The 13,255-nt window shown below is 36.7% G+C and overlaps 1 protein-coding gene across 2 annotated transcripts in view; it reads left to right on the top strand.

Moving 5' to 3' along the window:
* Nucleotides 1-13,255, top strand: part of LOC119413374 (spectrin beta chain, non-erythrocytic 1) — a 193,832-nt gene that overhangs the window by 167,205 nt on the left and 13,372 nt on the right. For both annotated transcript variants that reach the window (XM_037680425.1, XM_037680432.1), the window contains 5 exons: nt 1,998-2,136; nt 2,655-2,739; nt 2,825-3,021; nt 3,090-3,172; nt 5,641-5,695. In XM_037680425.1, the coding sequence (XP_037536353.1) occupies nt 1,998-2,136; nt 2,655-2,739; nt 2,825-3,021; nt 3,090-3,172; nt 5,641-5,695 (559 nt within the window). The remainder of the gene's footprint in view (nt 1-1,997; nt 2,137-2,654; nt 2,740-2,824; nt 3,022-3,089; nt 3,173-5,640; nt 5,696-13,255) is intronic.

Here is a 13,255-nt window from a genome sequence, read left to right as displayed (position 1 = left end):
CCCACACTCTTGCAATATTCTAAACAATGTTTTTAAACACCAAACGCTCTACAGGAGCACAGAATGTCATGATCTCCGCTCTTTGCCAGCCCATTTCTTTACTGCAATCACACTCATCGCCAGTTTCACTTAGGGATGTGCGATATGGCATAAAAGTCATATCACAAATATCTCTTGTGATGGGTGGCGGTAATGGTATACATCATGATATGTTTTTGGTATAAAACTTGCAATAGGAATTAAAAAAAAAAACATAGGGTGTCCTTTTGCCAGCATTTATTTTGAAAACTGCTATACCACAAAATAATATCATTCAAGAAAATTCCACTACTAGTTCCAGAGAGTATTTAAATAAAAAACTAATCAAGTATTAGGATAATTTCTTGTAGTGCAAAACAGTGCAAAAGATATCAAATGTAGTTTTAGCCATACGTTTTAAAAAATTATATGTTGTTAACTCAACAATTTCCAGTCTTCTCACTTAAGAAATGAACAACAACAAGCAGCATTTTACAAATAAAAAGTGCACACTGAAAACACTTAACAAAACTAAAACTCAAATTCAAATTCTCACTGTCAATTGTTAGAGGAGAACGATTGTTGGCCAAGAACACCAGCTTGTTCACTGTCTCTGGCTGTAACGGAGACCGGTGGCATGAAACAATGTTGCCACCAATGCTAAACCCTTTCTGAAGGAGCACTCGTGGCTGGAATTCAAAGTTATTTCTTGGCCAGCCTTGCCATTCTTGGAAAATTAGCCTGGTGCAGTCTCCACCTGTCCAGTGAGTCAGTTTCTGACAGACGAAGGTTTGGCTACAAAAGCAAAGGAGGGGTTCTCCAGTGCACGTCTCCTTCCACTTTAAGGAGAGCTGACACAAAATGGCGACCAGTTTCCTCTGTGGCTTTGACCAGAGAGGGTCTCGCAGTAAAACCACACAACACTGCGTTCTTTTCACAGATCAGAGATTAAGTTTAACCCTTTTTATTTAGCATAAATGCACTCTCTAAAGCTGACCAACACTTTAACTTCAGACAGAACACAGCGTTCTGCGCATGAGTCTGAATATGGCAACAGTACGGCAAGCCGGCCGTAGTTAGCTTGTAGCTTCGCTACTTAGCTCTCGAAGAAAACAGACTTTAACACCATTTATGCAGTTTTCACCTCTAACGGTTAAATCTGACATCTGATTTTACATCAGACACAGCATTACTGCGGTTATCCGGTAGAATACAGATCTCTATCATAAGCTAAACGTCTGTCGTTTCTACCGTGTACCACATGTATCACACATTCCTAGTTTCACTCCTTATCTCCCTCCTTCTGTGTAAATAAACAATTTAAATTTAAGTACTGTAACATCAAAGGGTTAACCCTTCACGCAGCAGATGCAGCACAGAGCAGAAATGTACTTCTTGGTCAATTACACTGTAACAACTGAACATAGAAGTTCTAAAATAATTAAAAATAACTTTTAACGCTTTTATATTTTGTGATTAGGATGATTGTACGATGTGACATACTTTGAATTTTAAGTTGGAAGACAAAAGTCTATCGGTGCAGATGGACAGCAAAGGGTTAACCTCAGCAGGAGAAATGTGGGCGTGGCAGAGAAGGAAATCATGACAGGCTGCAGGAGGGAATTTTGAGCAAACAAATAATTGTTTTTAAGTGTTAATCTTGTTAAACTCTTGTTAAAGTCCTCCCGTGCACACTCCTGCGGCTGCCATTTGGCAGCATTGACTTTTGGCACAACACCGGCCCACGTTTCTGGGTGGTCAGCAGTGATGCATAATAGATGCGACTTTTACATCGAAGCGACGAATTTGTTTTTGTCCAATGTATTAGACATATTTGGACTGATGTGACTTATATGGCGGAAAGTACGGTAATTTATTAACAAGAGTTCTGAAGCTTTCAGAATGTTTTGACAAAGCTTGGCTCTTCCTCTTGCCGTGTTATTGATTCTGTTTTGTTGATTTTTTTAAAAACTTTTCAGAGACGTCTCATCAGTGGAGCTGCTGATGAACAACCACCAGGGCATCAAGGCAGAGATTGACGCTCGTAACGACAGCTTCACTGTCTGCATCGAGCTGGGAAAAGCCCTGCTGGCCCGGAAACACTACGCTTCAGACGAGGTGGAGGCAGAGCATCAGAAAATCTGCACACTCATGAAAACTGAAGGATTGTTATTAAAGATACAAATTATTGATATTTGACTGAACCCAAATAAACTTCCAGTCCTCATTCTTGGCAAAAATAATAATACATAAATACAACTTTCAATTCTTAAAATACTAACAAAGTAACAAATGGAAAACTTGTGCATTTCTAAAGTTCAGAGGTGGACACTCTGTTTCACCTCCAAGTGGATTTTCAACATTACAAACTGGTTTTGGGACTTTCACAAACTCAGAGTTGTTCAAATCTGGTCAGCCTGGTTTGATTTCAGGTTATTTCCTGACAAACATGTTCAGAATTTGAAGCACCAGTTTGTTGTGTTTCCACAGCCAACATTTACTGGAGAAGAGAATAAAGTTGACATGAAGATCTAGCTGACCAGAGCCTAGACCTGGTCCTGAACCAGTTTTATTAGAGCTGAGTTTCTGATAATATTTTTCTTTAAATGTTTGTAATTCACGCTTCTTCCCCACAGATTAAAGAAAAGTTGTTACAGTTGACGGACAAGAGGAAAGAGATGATTGACAAGTGGGAGGACAGATGGGAGTGTCTCCGACTGGGTGAGGAGTCCCTCAGGGCGCGCAGTCTGGTTTTAATGGTTCTCAGCGGGGAAACGTCTGGTCTGACACGAGCGTGTGTTTTCAGTCCTGGAGGTACACCAGTTTTCCCGGGACGCGGGCGTGGCCGAGGCGTGGCTGCTGGGTCAGGAGCCGTACTTGTCCAGCAGGGAGATCGGGCAGAGCGTGGATGACGTGGAGAAGCTCATCAAACGCCACGAGGCCTTCGAGAAGTCGGCCGCCACCTGGGAGGAGCGCTTTGCGGCGCTGGAGAGGCTGACCACGGTGAGCTGGGCAGGAGTGGACCGGAGCTCAGGGGTCAGAACAAACGTTGACTGGTTTTCTGTGTCCAGATGGAGTTACTGGAGGTGAGAAGAAGGCAAGAGGAGGAGGAGAGGAAGAGGCAACCAGCAGATGCTGCTGACGCTCAACAAAGGTGAGGAAGTGTCATGGTCTGGGACTTCAGGTGGGCGGGGCTAACGAGTCACAACGCTGGAACATTTTATTTAAAACCGTTCCTCCATTCTTAAGAAAAAAACATGTTTTTGTTCAAATTAGCACCTTGATTATAATTAAATATTTAAAAGTCTACTCATTTTATTGTGAAAGAGCTTTATAAACTGATGCACAAGGTTTGATTGTAAAATCAGTTTATTTTTTTAAGTTTTCGTTTTCTCAGACATAAAAATGAACATGTTTTTATAAGATAGTACATCAATTTATTTAACTGAACAGTTTTAAAAGAACAAAATGTTTTATCAAACTTCAGGTTTCATGTCAATTTCAAAAGGTTTAAACAAGAACTTTTATTAGAACAAAATTTAGAGTAAAACAGAAGTATGAATTTATTCTTGTGAAAAGTTTATTTTATGTTCAGGTTTTATTGTCCGAGGAATAAAAATGGTTGTCGGTGAGAATTTTAAGAAACCTGCAGGTTTTAAATTGATTTTAAGACTCACGGGTCTGAAATGTGAAGAAAATCTTTTCTAAATGAAAATTATTTATAGCTTTGGATTTTATTTGTGTTTTTTCTTTGACATTATTTTTTGCAAGTGTCTTGTGTGTAGTTTTGTATTTATTTACTTACATACCTGTCTTACACTTTTACATCATTTGTTACCTACTTACAAATGTACTGGCTTAATTTTTCAATTCATCATTTAATTTTTTGGTTTATCTACTTTTTTGTTTTTTAATTAACTATTTATTTGTGTTTTAAAACATGCCTTAATTTATTTAGTCAATTATTTCAAATTTGTGTGTTTTGTTTCAAACTCGTAAAGATCTATAACCTTCATTAAGGTTAATGTGAAGGATTAAAATAAAAATTTGCCTGTTGCCAATTAGTTTATTTGATAATGTAACTTTATTTTTTTTAGTTGAAAATAGTTTATTTTAACCACTGCTTGTGAAAAAAACATCCCCACAAAAATAATTTGGTGCATTTTGCTTCTGATTATGAACATTTGCTGCTTTCAATTTTCCTGCCGTCAGATGGCAATATTAGCGTTTATCTATTGTTTATTACCAATACTTTTCTATTATTAATATTATTGTTACAATAATTCACTGAAATTGTCAGCTGTCCGTTTCTAAATTGTCTGAGAATCTCACAAATTAAAAATCTGATTTCCTAATTTGCCTAATTTTGAGCAACCAAGTGTCTGTTCCAGACTAGGGCATTAACAGAGTACTCGAGTAATCTACACATCGATTGCTAGGACATCTATCGATGTTAAAAATTTAACATCGAGTATCCGTAGTGATGTCATATTATGTGACCACTGTATGACCGTAGGGGGCGGTGTTGCACTGTTGCAGGTCACAGAGTATGGTGTAACACCGGGTCCAATCCACCGAACCAGAACCAGTTTCAGTTTAAGTTTCGTTTTTGACGTGCTGCATGTTTCTTCATGTTTGCAGTTTAATAATAATAACTAATAGTTTATTTTTTCCTGTGACTTATTTGCAGTATGATAAATGGTAGGATCATAATATACGCTCCCAATGTTTTGTTGGTCTTTTTATTTTATTTTTTGTAAATAATTACCTTTTTTGCAGTTTTATTTATTTTTGTATCTTGAGATCTATGACATCATCAAGTACTCGAGTTCTACTTGGGTTTTATTATGTTAATGTCGAGTTTAAAAATTATATACTCGTTCAACCCCTATTCCAGACGCCTTCATGTTCCAGAGGCTTCAACCAGCAGCACGCCACACTTGAGTTTGATCATCAGGTTTTCATCATTTTAGCTTTTAAACAACCGGGAAGCCCACGACTCTCGGCTAAAGCTGAATAAATTCCTCATGAAACTTGAGGGCTTGGAGAACATATCCAGTAATGTACCTACAGGTAGAGCTGGGCGATATGGACCAAAATTATTATCTCAATATTTTTTTATGAAAAAATCGCGATATTCGATATCTACCTCAATATTTTTTTTTCTTTCCATAAAGTAATAAAACATATTTCTGAGTCAAAGCTTTGTCCTAGTTTTCACACAGGCACATTTATTAACAAACAGCTGTAACTCTACAAAATAAATGTCTAAAACATAAACTATTTACATATATTAAATAATAATCCTCTTCAGCTGCGCCGCCTGCACTACGTTCGTAAGCGTGTGTGAAGCAGCAGTGAGGGGCTGTGTTTGTATTCAGTGAGGGAGAACGAGGGCCCACGTGAAGTTGGCTGCGCAGACGGGAGGAAAAGAAATTCACGGATTTTCAAAGCTAATTACACTCGATGTTGCCATACAGCCGATTTAACCATCGCAAATTGAAAAACTCGCGATACATCGAGTATATTCGATACATCGCCCAGCCCTACCTACAGGGATTATTTTGACGGAACAAAAGTGAAGCAGTGATTTAATGTTTGTTGTTGTTTGTTTACCTCCAGAGAGGGCGAGCCAGCATCCCAGAACGGGCTGCCAGCGGAGGCGGAGTCTCCCAGGGTTAGTTACCGCTCACAAGCCTACCAGAAATACAGCAGCACCCTGCGGAGCCGCAGGGCCGCTCCCTCACAGAACCACCACGCCCCAACATAAACACACGCAACATGACAGAAATACACAACATGACTGTAATCTTCAGAAAACAAATGTTTACTTCTCCTTGTATTGACTGAAAATATCCTAGAGGTTTATCTTGAAATATGTCCCCTGGATCATTTCTTATTTTAATAATAGACCTTTAAACTGAAAGTCAACAGCGTGATGTGAAAGTGAGTCTTAAAACTGATCTTTTTACCTGAAGTCTGCCATTAACTGCTGAGTATCAAGAAGTGTTTATCATTCAGGCTGTAATGAACCTCACATGTAGCTTCGGTTAAAACATTTTAAATGTGCTGTTTTGTTTTTTTTTGTTTGTTTTTCCAGCTGTTGCTTTCAGTAATAAGTTAAAAGGCCTACAGAATAATGCTGGCCATAATTATTTGAGTGACATCTGGGTGATAAGTGGACAGTTTCATAATGAAAAGCTGCAGTTGAAAAGAAGTTTTATTCTTAAGATGCATACTTTTATGGTCTTTGTACTGTTAGTATTTTTAAATGCTCCACCGGTCTGAAACTTGTTCTTTATTGAATATTCTGAGCTTAGAATTAGGAAGTAACAAGAACAGTATAAGAACTATTAAATGTGCTTTACAACAATAGAAGCAGAAAATGAAATCGTACATGTGACCTGACAGCCGTGTGTGTTTTGTGCGAGTGTGACTGCCTGAAACTGTTTGGGACCACATACACACATAAATACACACAAAATCTGTTTTATCCTCAGACCCCCTCATTCTTTCTTTTTCCCTTCTTTTGTTTGTCTTTCTCAGCTCGACCCGCCTGTCGTCATCTCCCCTCAGCTTTTAATGTTTCTCCTTGTTTACGTCATCATTTATAAACTCACCCTGTGGAATATGAACACATGAACCCAAAATCAGGTCTTCAAGTGTCAAACGCTGAACTCGGATCTATTAAAAGTACTTTTTTTAGATCAAAATCATGCATCATCAGCATATTGAGAAATATTAAAAACCAAAATGTCAAAAACACACAAACAGTTAGTCTATTATTAATTCTTAAATCACTGATCGATAATCCTGATCAGGTAAATGTCTTACTAATGCTGTCTTAAAGAAAATAAAGTGCCCATAGTTTAATCACTTAATCATTTTTATTCGTTTGTTTGTTTGTTTAGAATGCAACATTATTTTCTCAAATATGAAAAAGTAATGTTTTTATTAAGTTACTTTTGCACTACTGATTTTAGAATTGATCTGAATGTTTTAGTGACAAATAATCCCGCCTGTTCAACATCTCCATCTGACACTCATTTACAAATCTATCATCACCCGTTTCACGTCACTTAGTCGTTATTTTACTAATACGCTTCAAAACACAGTATTGTTAACAATATTAAAACACTATAAAATGACTTCAATATGATTTTATTGAAGGATAAATTGAGTTTAGACAGTCCATGCACTTTCAGTCAGGGAATCATGTAATTTATGTAGAGCACGTACGTCAAACTCAAGGCTCCGGGGCCAAATGTGGCCCTCGTTGACATCTTATCTGGCCCCCAAGATGATACGTTAAATGTAAAATACTTTTTTCACTTGAAATTTTTCAGTAATCTTTGATTATGATGCCAAAAGTGCATCAAATGAGACCAATCTAACTCTTTTTTTTTTTTTTTTTTTTTTTTTTGAGGAACCTGCAACCAAGAAAAGATGTTGGCTATCTAACTTGAGTTAATGTAGATTCTGAAATTGGCCCTTAGTTTGAAAAAGGTTTTCATTTTGGCCCCCTTTTGTAAGTGAGTTTGACAGCCCTGATGTAGAGCTTCCTCTGTTTATTTACCATGATTGTTGTTAAACGTGGGAATTGTTCCATTAAAATTAGCAAAATAGTTGTTTCATGCTCAGCTTCACAAATCACCAGGGAGACCAACCCAACCCGTCATTCCACTATATAAAAAAAAAAAAAAAAATATATATATATATATATATATATATATATATATATATATATATATATATATATAAAAGCTGTAGACCTGGTGGAGCTTCAAGCACATGATATACTTAACAAGAGCCATGGTTCATGCAACAAGATGACTTGAATTACAGTAGTCCCTCGCTACTTCGCGGTTCGTTTTTAGCGGACTCGTTCTATCACGGTTTTTCAAAGTAAGATTGGACATGAAACACAGTTTGCTGATTGATGGATGAGCCGCACGACATCCTCCATCCTTGGCTTAGAATTTTTATTTTAAATAAATAATTTAAAATTATTTAGCACCTGTTGCACCTGTGTGCATCCCACAGCTGCGGGAGAAGCTTTTCTCCTGCCGCGTGTCAGATCTCCACTCTGCAGCGGTGAAGTGGGCGTGGCCAAGAGTGCAGCCGGAGGCTGAGAGCAGAGATCATGACATGCAGTGCTCTTTTAGAGCGTTTAGAGTTTAGGAACATTGTTTAGAATATTTCAAGAGTGTGGGACAGGTTTAAAACACTTAAAAAATATATATATAATAATAATAAATATAACTACTACTTGCTACTTTTACTACTATTCCTACTTTGTGGTTTTTCACTTATCGCGGGGCTTCAGGGTACAGACCCCCTGTGATAAACAAGGGACTACTGTTTTACAAATTTACTTTTTTAAATTTTGTCATCCTCAAGTTTGAAAAGGGTTACATTTCTTACAGCACAAACTCATTAGGTAAAATTGAAGTTTGCACACATGTTGATGTATTTTTACATCCACTCATCGCTGATAGCTCATTTTTTAAACCAACTCCATTTCAAACCGCTCAAACCCACGTCCCTCGGTGTGTGTGTGTGTGTGTGTGCACTCGTTTCACTTCTTATCGTACTCAGTTATGATTTTTGTGTTGCTGCTGCAGTTTCCTGTTGTTTTCATGGTTTACTGTAATAATTTTCATTTGTTGTTGTCATGCATGTTGTTCCCTGACTAACACACATTCCCAATAAACCCATTCAGAATCAGCATCTAGTCGGACCCGTCCTGGTTCGTTTGTCTCTGTTTGGTTCTGTTTCAGTTGAATTTTCTCACCGTTTCATTTCTTCATCATTTTTAACCCCTGGGCCTCCAGTTAGTTTTCCATGTGAGGCAGCTCGGACCAAATCAACAAAGTGAAACTAAACTAATGTGCAACAAATTACATTTTCTGTTAGATCAGATGCTTCGGTCTTTATTTCATCTGCAGATTTTAAAATAGTTAAATTTGTACTAATTTTACTTTTTGATCATAAAAAGTTTAATTCTAATTATTTAGTGTGACGTAAAGCTGGACAGATGCTCTCTTTTTACAACACACTAAAACCTGAAGGGTTAAAAACAGCCTAATTTATAAGTCAACGCTGGATCCAGTTTAGACCATGCTAACTCAGGGTAGCTTTAACTTAGCACAGTACGGGTCTCACTTTGACCCAGCATGGCCCACTGGGTGAAGCTTTCTACCAAAAAATGAGTTAAAATGGCTTATTCACTGAATTAGAGCAAATAAAATGTTGCATTGTAGAGAACTACTCAAATATTTATTTGTTAAATAACTACAAGTTGGATTGGCGCTAACACCTTGTAGCTTCAGCTACTTAGCAACAACTAATGCTGTTTTAGGAAACCAAACTCACTTTCTCATGCAAACTAAAGTTGTCAGCAAAGCCAAGAAAGTGAAAAAATTATTTTTACCATCTTAGTTTTAGTGATCACACTCCAAAGCAGAGGTTTAATTATGTCCTTAAAATGGCAGACGGTGTACTTTGACAACACTGATCAACCACCCAAACATTTGGCCATGCAAACCAACCTGTCACTCAACAGCTTTAGCCCAACAACTGGGCTATAAAAATAATCCAGCACAATTTAGTAATACTTTTGCTAGTAGAAATATTTATGCCTGGTTTTGTTTATTCAATTTAATTCTGTTCAGTTTATTTATATAGCACCAAATCCCAACAGAAGTTGTCGCAGGGCACTGAACAGAAACATTCACTTACAGACAAAAGTCAATTAGTAAAGTTCTCTATCTAAGGAGGCCAGCAGACTTGTTGAATCTTCACTTTGTTGCAGTCTCTCATCCTGAGCAAGCACAAAGGAGACAGTGGAAAGGAAAAAACTCCCTTTTAACAGGAAGAAACCTCCAGCAGAACTAGGCTCAGGACAAGCGGCCATCTGCTTCAACCGGCTGGTTTTGAGAGGAACAGGAAGGAGAAACCAACAAACATAGAATGGCAGGTCCAGATGTAGGTGCAGGTGTACCTTCGATTTGGAAGAAAAACAAAAAGCACATTTCAAAGATAGAAATAATTACAAATACAAACGGGTAGATCAGAGTAAGTAAAGACCGTAGCAGAGTGATGAAATGTGGTCAGTTTGTCCTCCAGCAGTCTAAGCCTATAGCAGTATAACTAAGGGATAGGTGAGGAAACCCAAGCCAACCCTAACTATAGGATTTATCAAAAATTAAATTCTTAAGCCAAGCCTTAAAACTGGACAATGTGTCAGCATCATGGACAGATACTGGAAGCTGGTTCCACAAGAGAGGAGCCTGATAACTGAATGATCTTCCTCCCATTCTGTTTTTGGAAACGCTAGGAACCACAAGTAAACCAGCAGTCTGAGAGTGAAGTGCTCTGTTAGGAAGATATGAAACAATAAGATTTGTAATATAAAATTAAGATCGGTTGTTAAGGGCTTTGTAGGTTAGAAGTAAGATTTTCAATTCAATTCTGAATTTGACAGGGAACCTCAGCCAATGGAGAGAAGCTAAAATGAAGTAATATGATCTCCTATCAGCTCTCATTAAAACCCTGGCAGCAGCATTTTGGATCAGCTGAAGACTTTTTAAAGACGTATTTGGACACCCAGATAATAAACCATTGCAATAGTCTAGCCTAGACATGACAAATGCATGAACCGGTTTTTCTGTATCATTTTTAGATAAGATGTTTCTAATTTTTGTGATATTACGCAGGTGGAGGAAAGTGGTTTTGGTAACATTTTTCATTGGAGGTTAAAAGACATGTCCTGATCAAAAATAACACCAATGTTTTTAACTTTATAAATTGAGGCCAAATTAATGCCATTCAGAGAAAGTGAAAGACTGAAAAATGTATTCCTAAGTTGCTCAGGTACAAAAACCAAAACCAACAATCGTGTCTGTGTTCAAATGCAGAAAATTTAGGGTCATCCAGGTTTTTATGTCTTTAAGACATGTTTGTAGTCTAAGCAGCTGATTGGATTCATTGAGTTTCATAGACAAATATAACAGTGTATCATCAGCATAGCAATGAAAATTTATCCCATGCTGTTTAATAACTTTACCTAATGGAAGCATATATATATATATGTATATATATATATATATATATATATATATAGGTAAAAAGTATTGGTCCAAGCACTGAGCCCTGAGGAACTCCATAACTAACTTTGGTGTATGATGAAGATTCATTATTTACATTTACAAACTGGAGTCTATCTGATAAATGTGATTTAAACCATTTTAGAGCCGTTCCTGTAATCCCAATATCATATCTAAGCCTCTGTAGTAAAATATTGTATTATTATTAAGCCCAATAAGTTTCTAACTAATAAACAATAATTTGAACTTACTTATAAATAGTGTAATATAAGTAAATAGATAAGTAAATAAAAAGAAAATGAATAAATAAAAACTTTATTCATTTTGCACAGAAGAAATCAAAAAAGGAACACGTGACAAAAACAAATTATATTTATATATATTAAAAAACGCATCCAGGCGATTGGAGCTGCAAAAAGGGCTTTCTTACCTGATGTGCTCGGTTTGTTGTTTGGTTTTACTTTGTGTGATGTAAGAAATAAAAGATAAATAGCAATAAGTGATTTTTTTCCCCCCCTAATAATTGCAATATGTCATCACATACTTTAATAGTAAAATATGTTAAAAATAACCTAATTTATATTTCCTGTTAAACTAAAGTAAAAGCTACAAAATAATTCTACAGATGTGTTCTTACCTCATATTAGGGGCTTCTTCGCTTGTTTAGTGAATTCTTTCAAATGTTCTCATTTATAATGTTTGACTTTTAGCTTCAAGTTAAAGCTTGTAGACTTTAGCCCAACTTTTTTTGTGCAACTCTTCACGAGTAAACGGATGCCTCAAAGAAACGTTCTGGTGAAGGAACAAAAGACGAAGCGTTTTGATGTTTAGTGAAGCCATGGACCCTTCAGTCAGTGGTTGAAGTAAACGCTCCCAGGATTGGTCCACTTCTCTTTAAAGCTCCCAGGATCACTCTGGTGTGTGAGGGGCTCTCAAACACAACGTCCTGCATCCATCTGAGGAGCTCTGTGAGCGGGTAACTAGCAACCGTTTGGAGTGGTGTGAAAAACAAGATCCCCTCTCACAAATGACTTCCAAGCAATTTGACCGTTAATTGTTTGAGATTTTGTTTTTTCTTTGCTCTGCTGGCTTCATCTTTCTTCACGCTCTCATCATGTGGTGTGATACCAAGTGTTCTGATTCTGCATGCTATAAATTGTGTGCACGATGTGTGATGTTACACGATGTACAAGAGAAACGTTTCACTAATCAGTGATGAAATAATGAGATGCTGCCAAACATAAGAAAACGTGATCTGCTTTAAACTGGCAACACTGGTTTGATGAATGGGGCTGATGTTACTGAGTGTTAGGGATGTTCTTTTAGTTTAGAGTGATTTGACTTTCATTTCTCTGTATTTTGTGGGTTAGTTATAAATTCATAAACATGTTTTCTTAGCTGATCATGATGACGTTACTCTGCGTGTATTATTGTTGGTTAAGTTTAGCACTTTTTTCAATCGACCACGCCTTTAACAGAAGCTAACTTATTGTTTTAAAGCCAGACAGCCACACCCCTAAAGTTGAACTAATCACAACCACCCATGTGCCTTATTTGAAATTTCTTAACAATCAAATATGTAGAAGTTTTATAGAATAAATGATCAATAGGATAAAAATGGTTGAACTTTAAATACATTTTCAGAGTTGAATTATGTGTCTTGGCTGTGTAGGGAAAATTGTAAGCTGTTTTGGGTCATTTTTGTTTACAGCATCATGTGGTGGCAACATTTTACAAAAATCCAAATTCCATTATGTCCATTATTCAATTATTGTTAGCTCTGCAGAAACAGTCTAAATTTGGTGCACGTTAAAGTATCTTGAATGTAGACCACTTTTTAAAAAATTATTATTATTATTAATTTTATATTATTATTTATATTTATGTATTTATTTTTGCTAATCTTTCAAATTGTCTTTTTTTTTTTAATTCTGCAAAATGGGTGTGGCCAATGTTTGCTCTTTTAGGCTCCGCCCTTGTCTGAAGCCAAATCATCTGGCTGGAATTGATCTGTTTACCTCGACATACAGTGTAGCTGTTGTGGGGAATTATTTATTTACTTTATTTTTTGGAGGACATTAGTATTGGAAATTTGTATTAAAAAAAAAAGTTTCTGTAATGTTCATATA

Source organism: Nematolebias whitei, chromosome 1 (assembly GCF_014905685.2).
Source record: "Nematolebias whitei isolate Nwh7 chromosome 1, NemWhi1, whole genome shotgun sequence".
NCBI lineage: Eukaryota > Metazoa > Chordata > Actinopteri > Cyprinodontiformes > Rivulidae > Nematolebias > Nematolebias whitei.
This window is presented reverse-complemented; position numbering and strand designations above follow the sequence as displayed.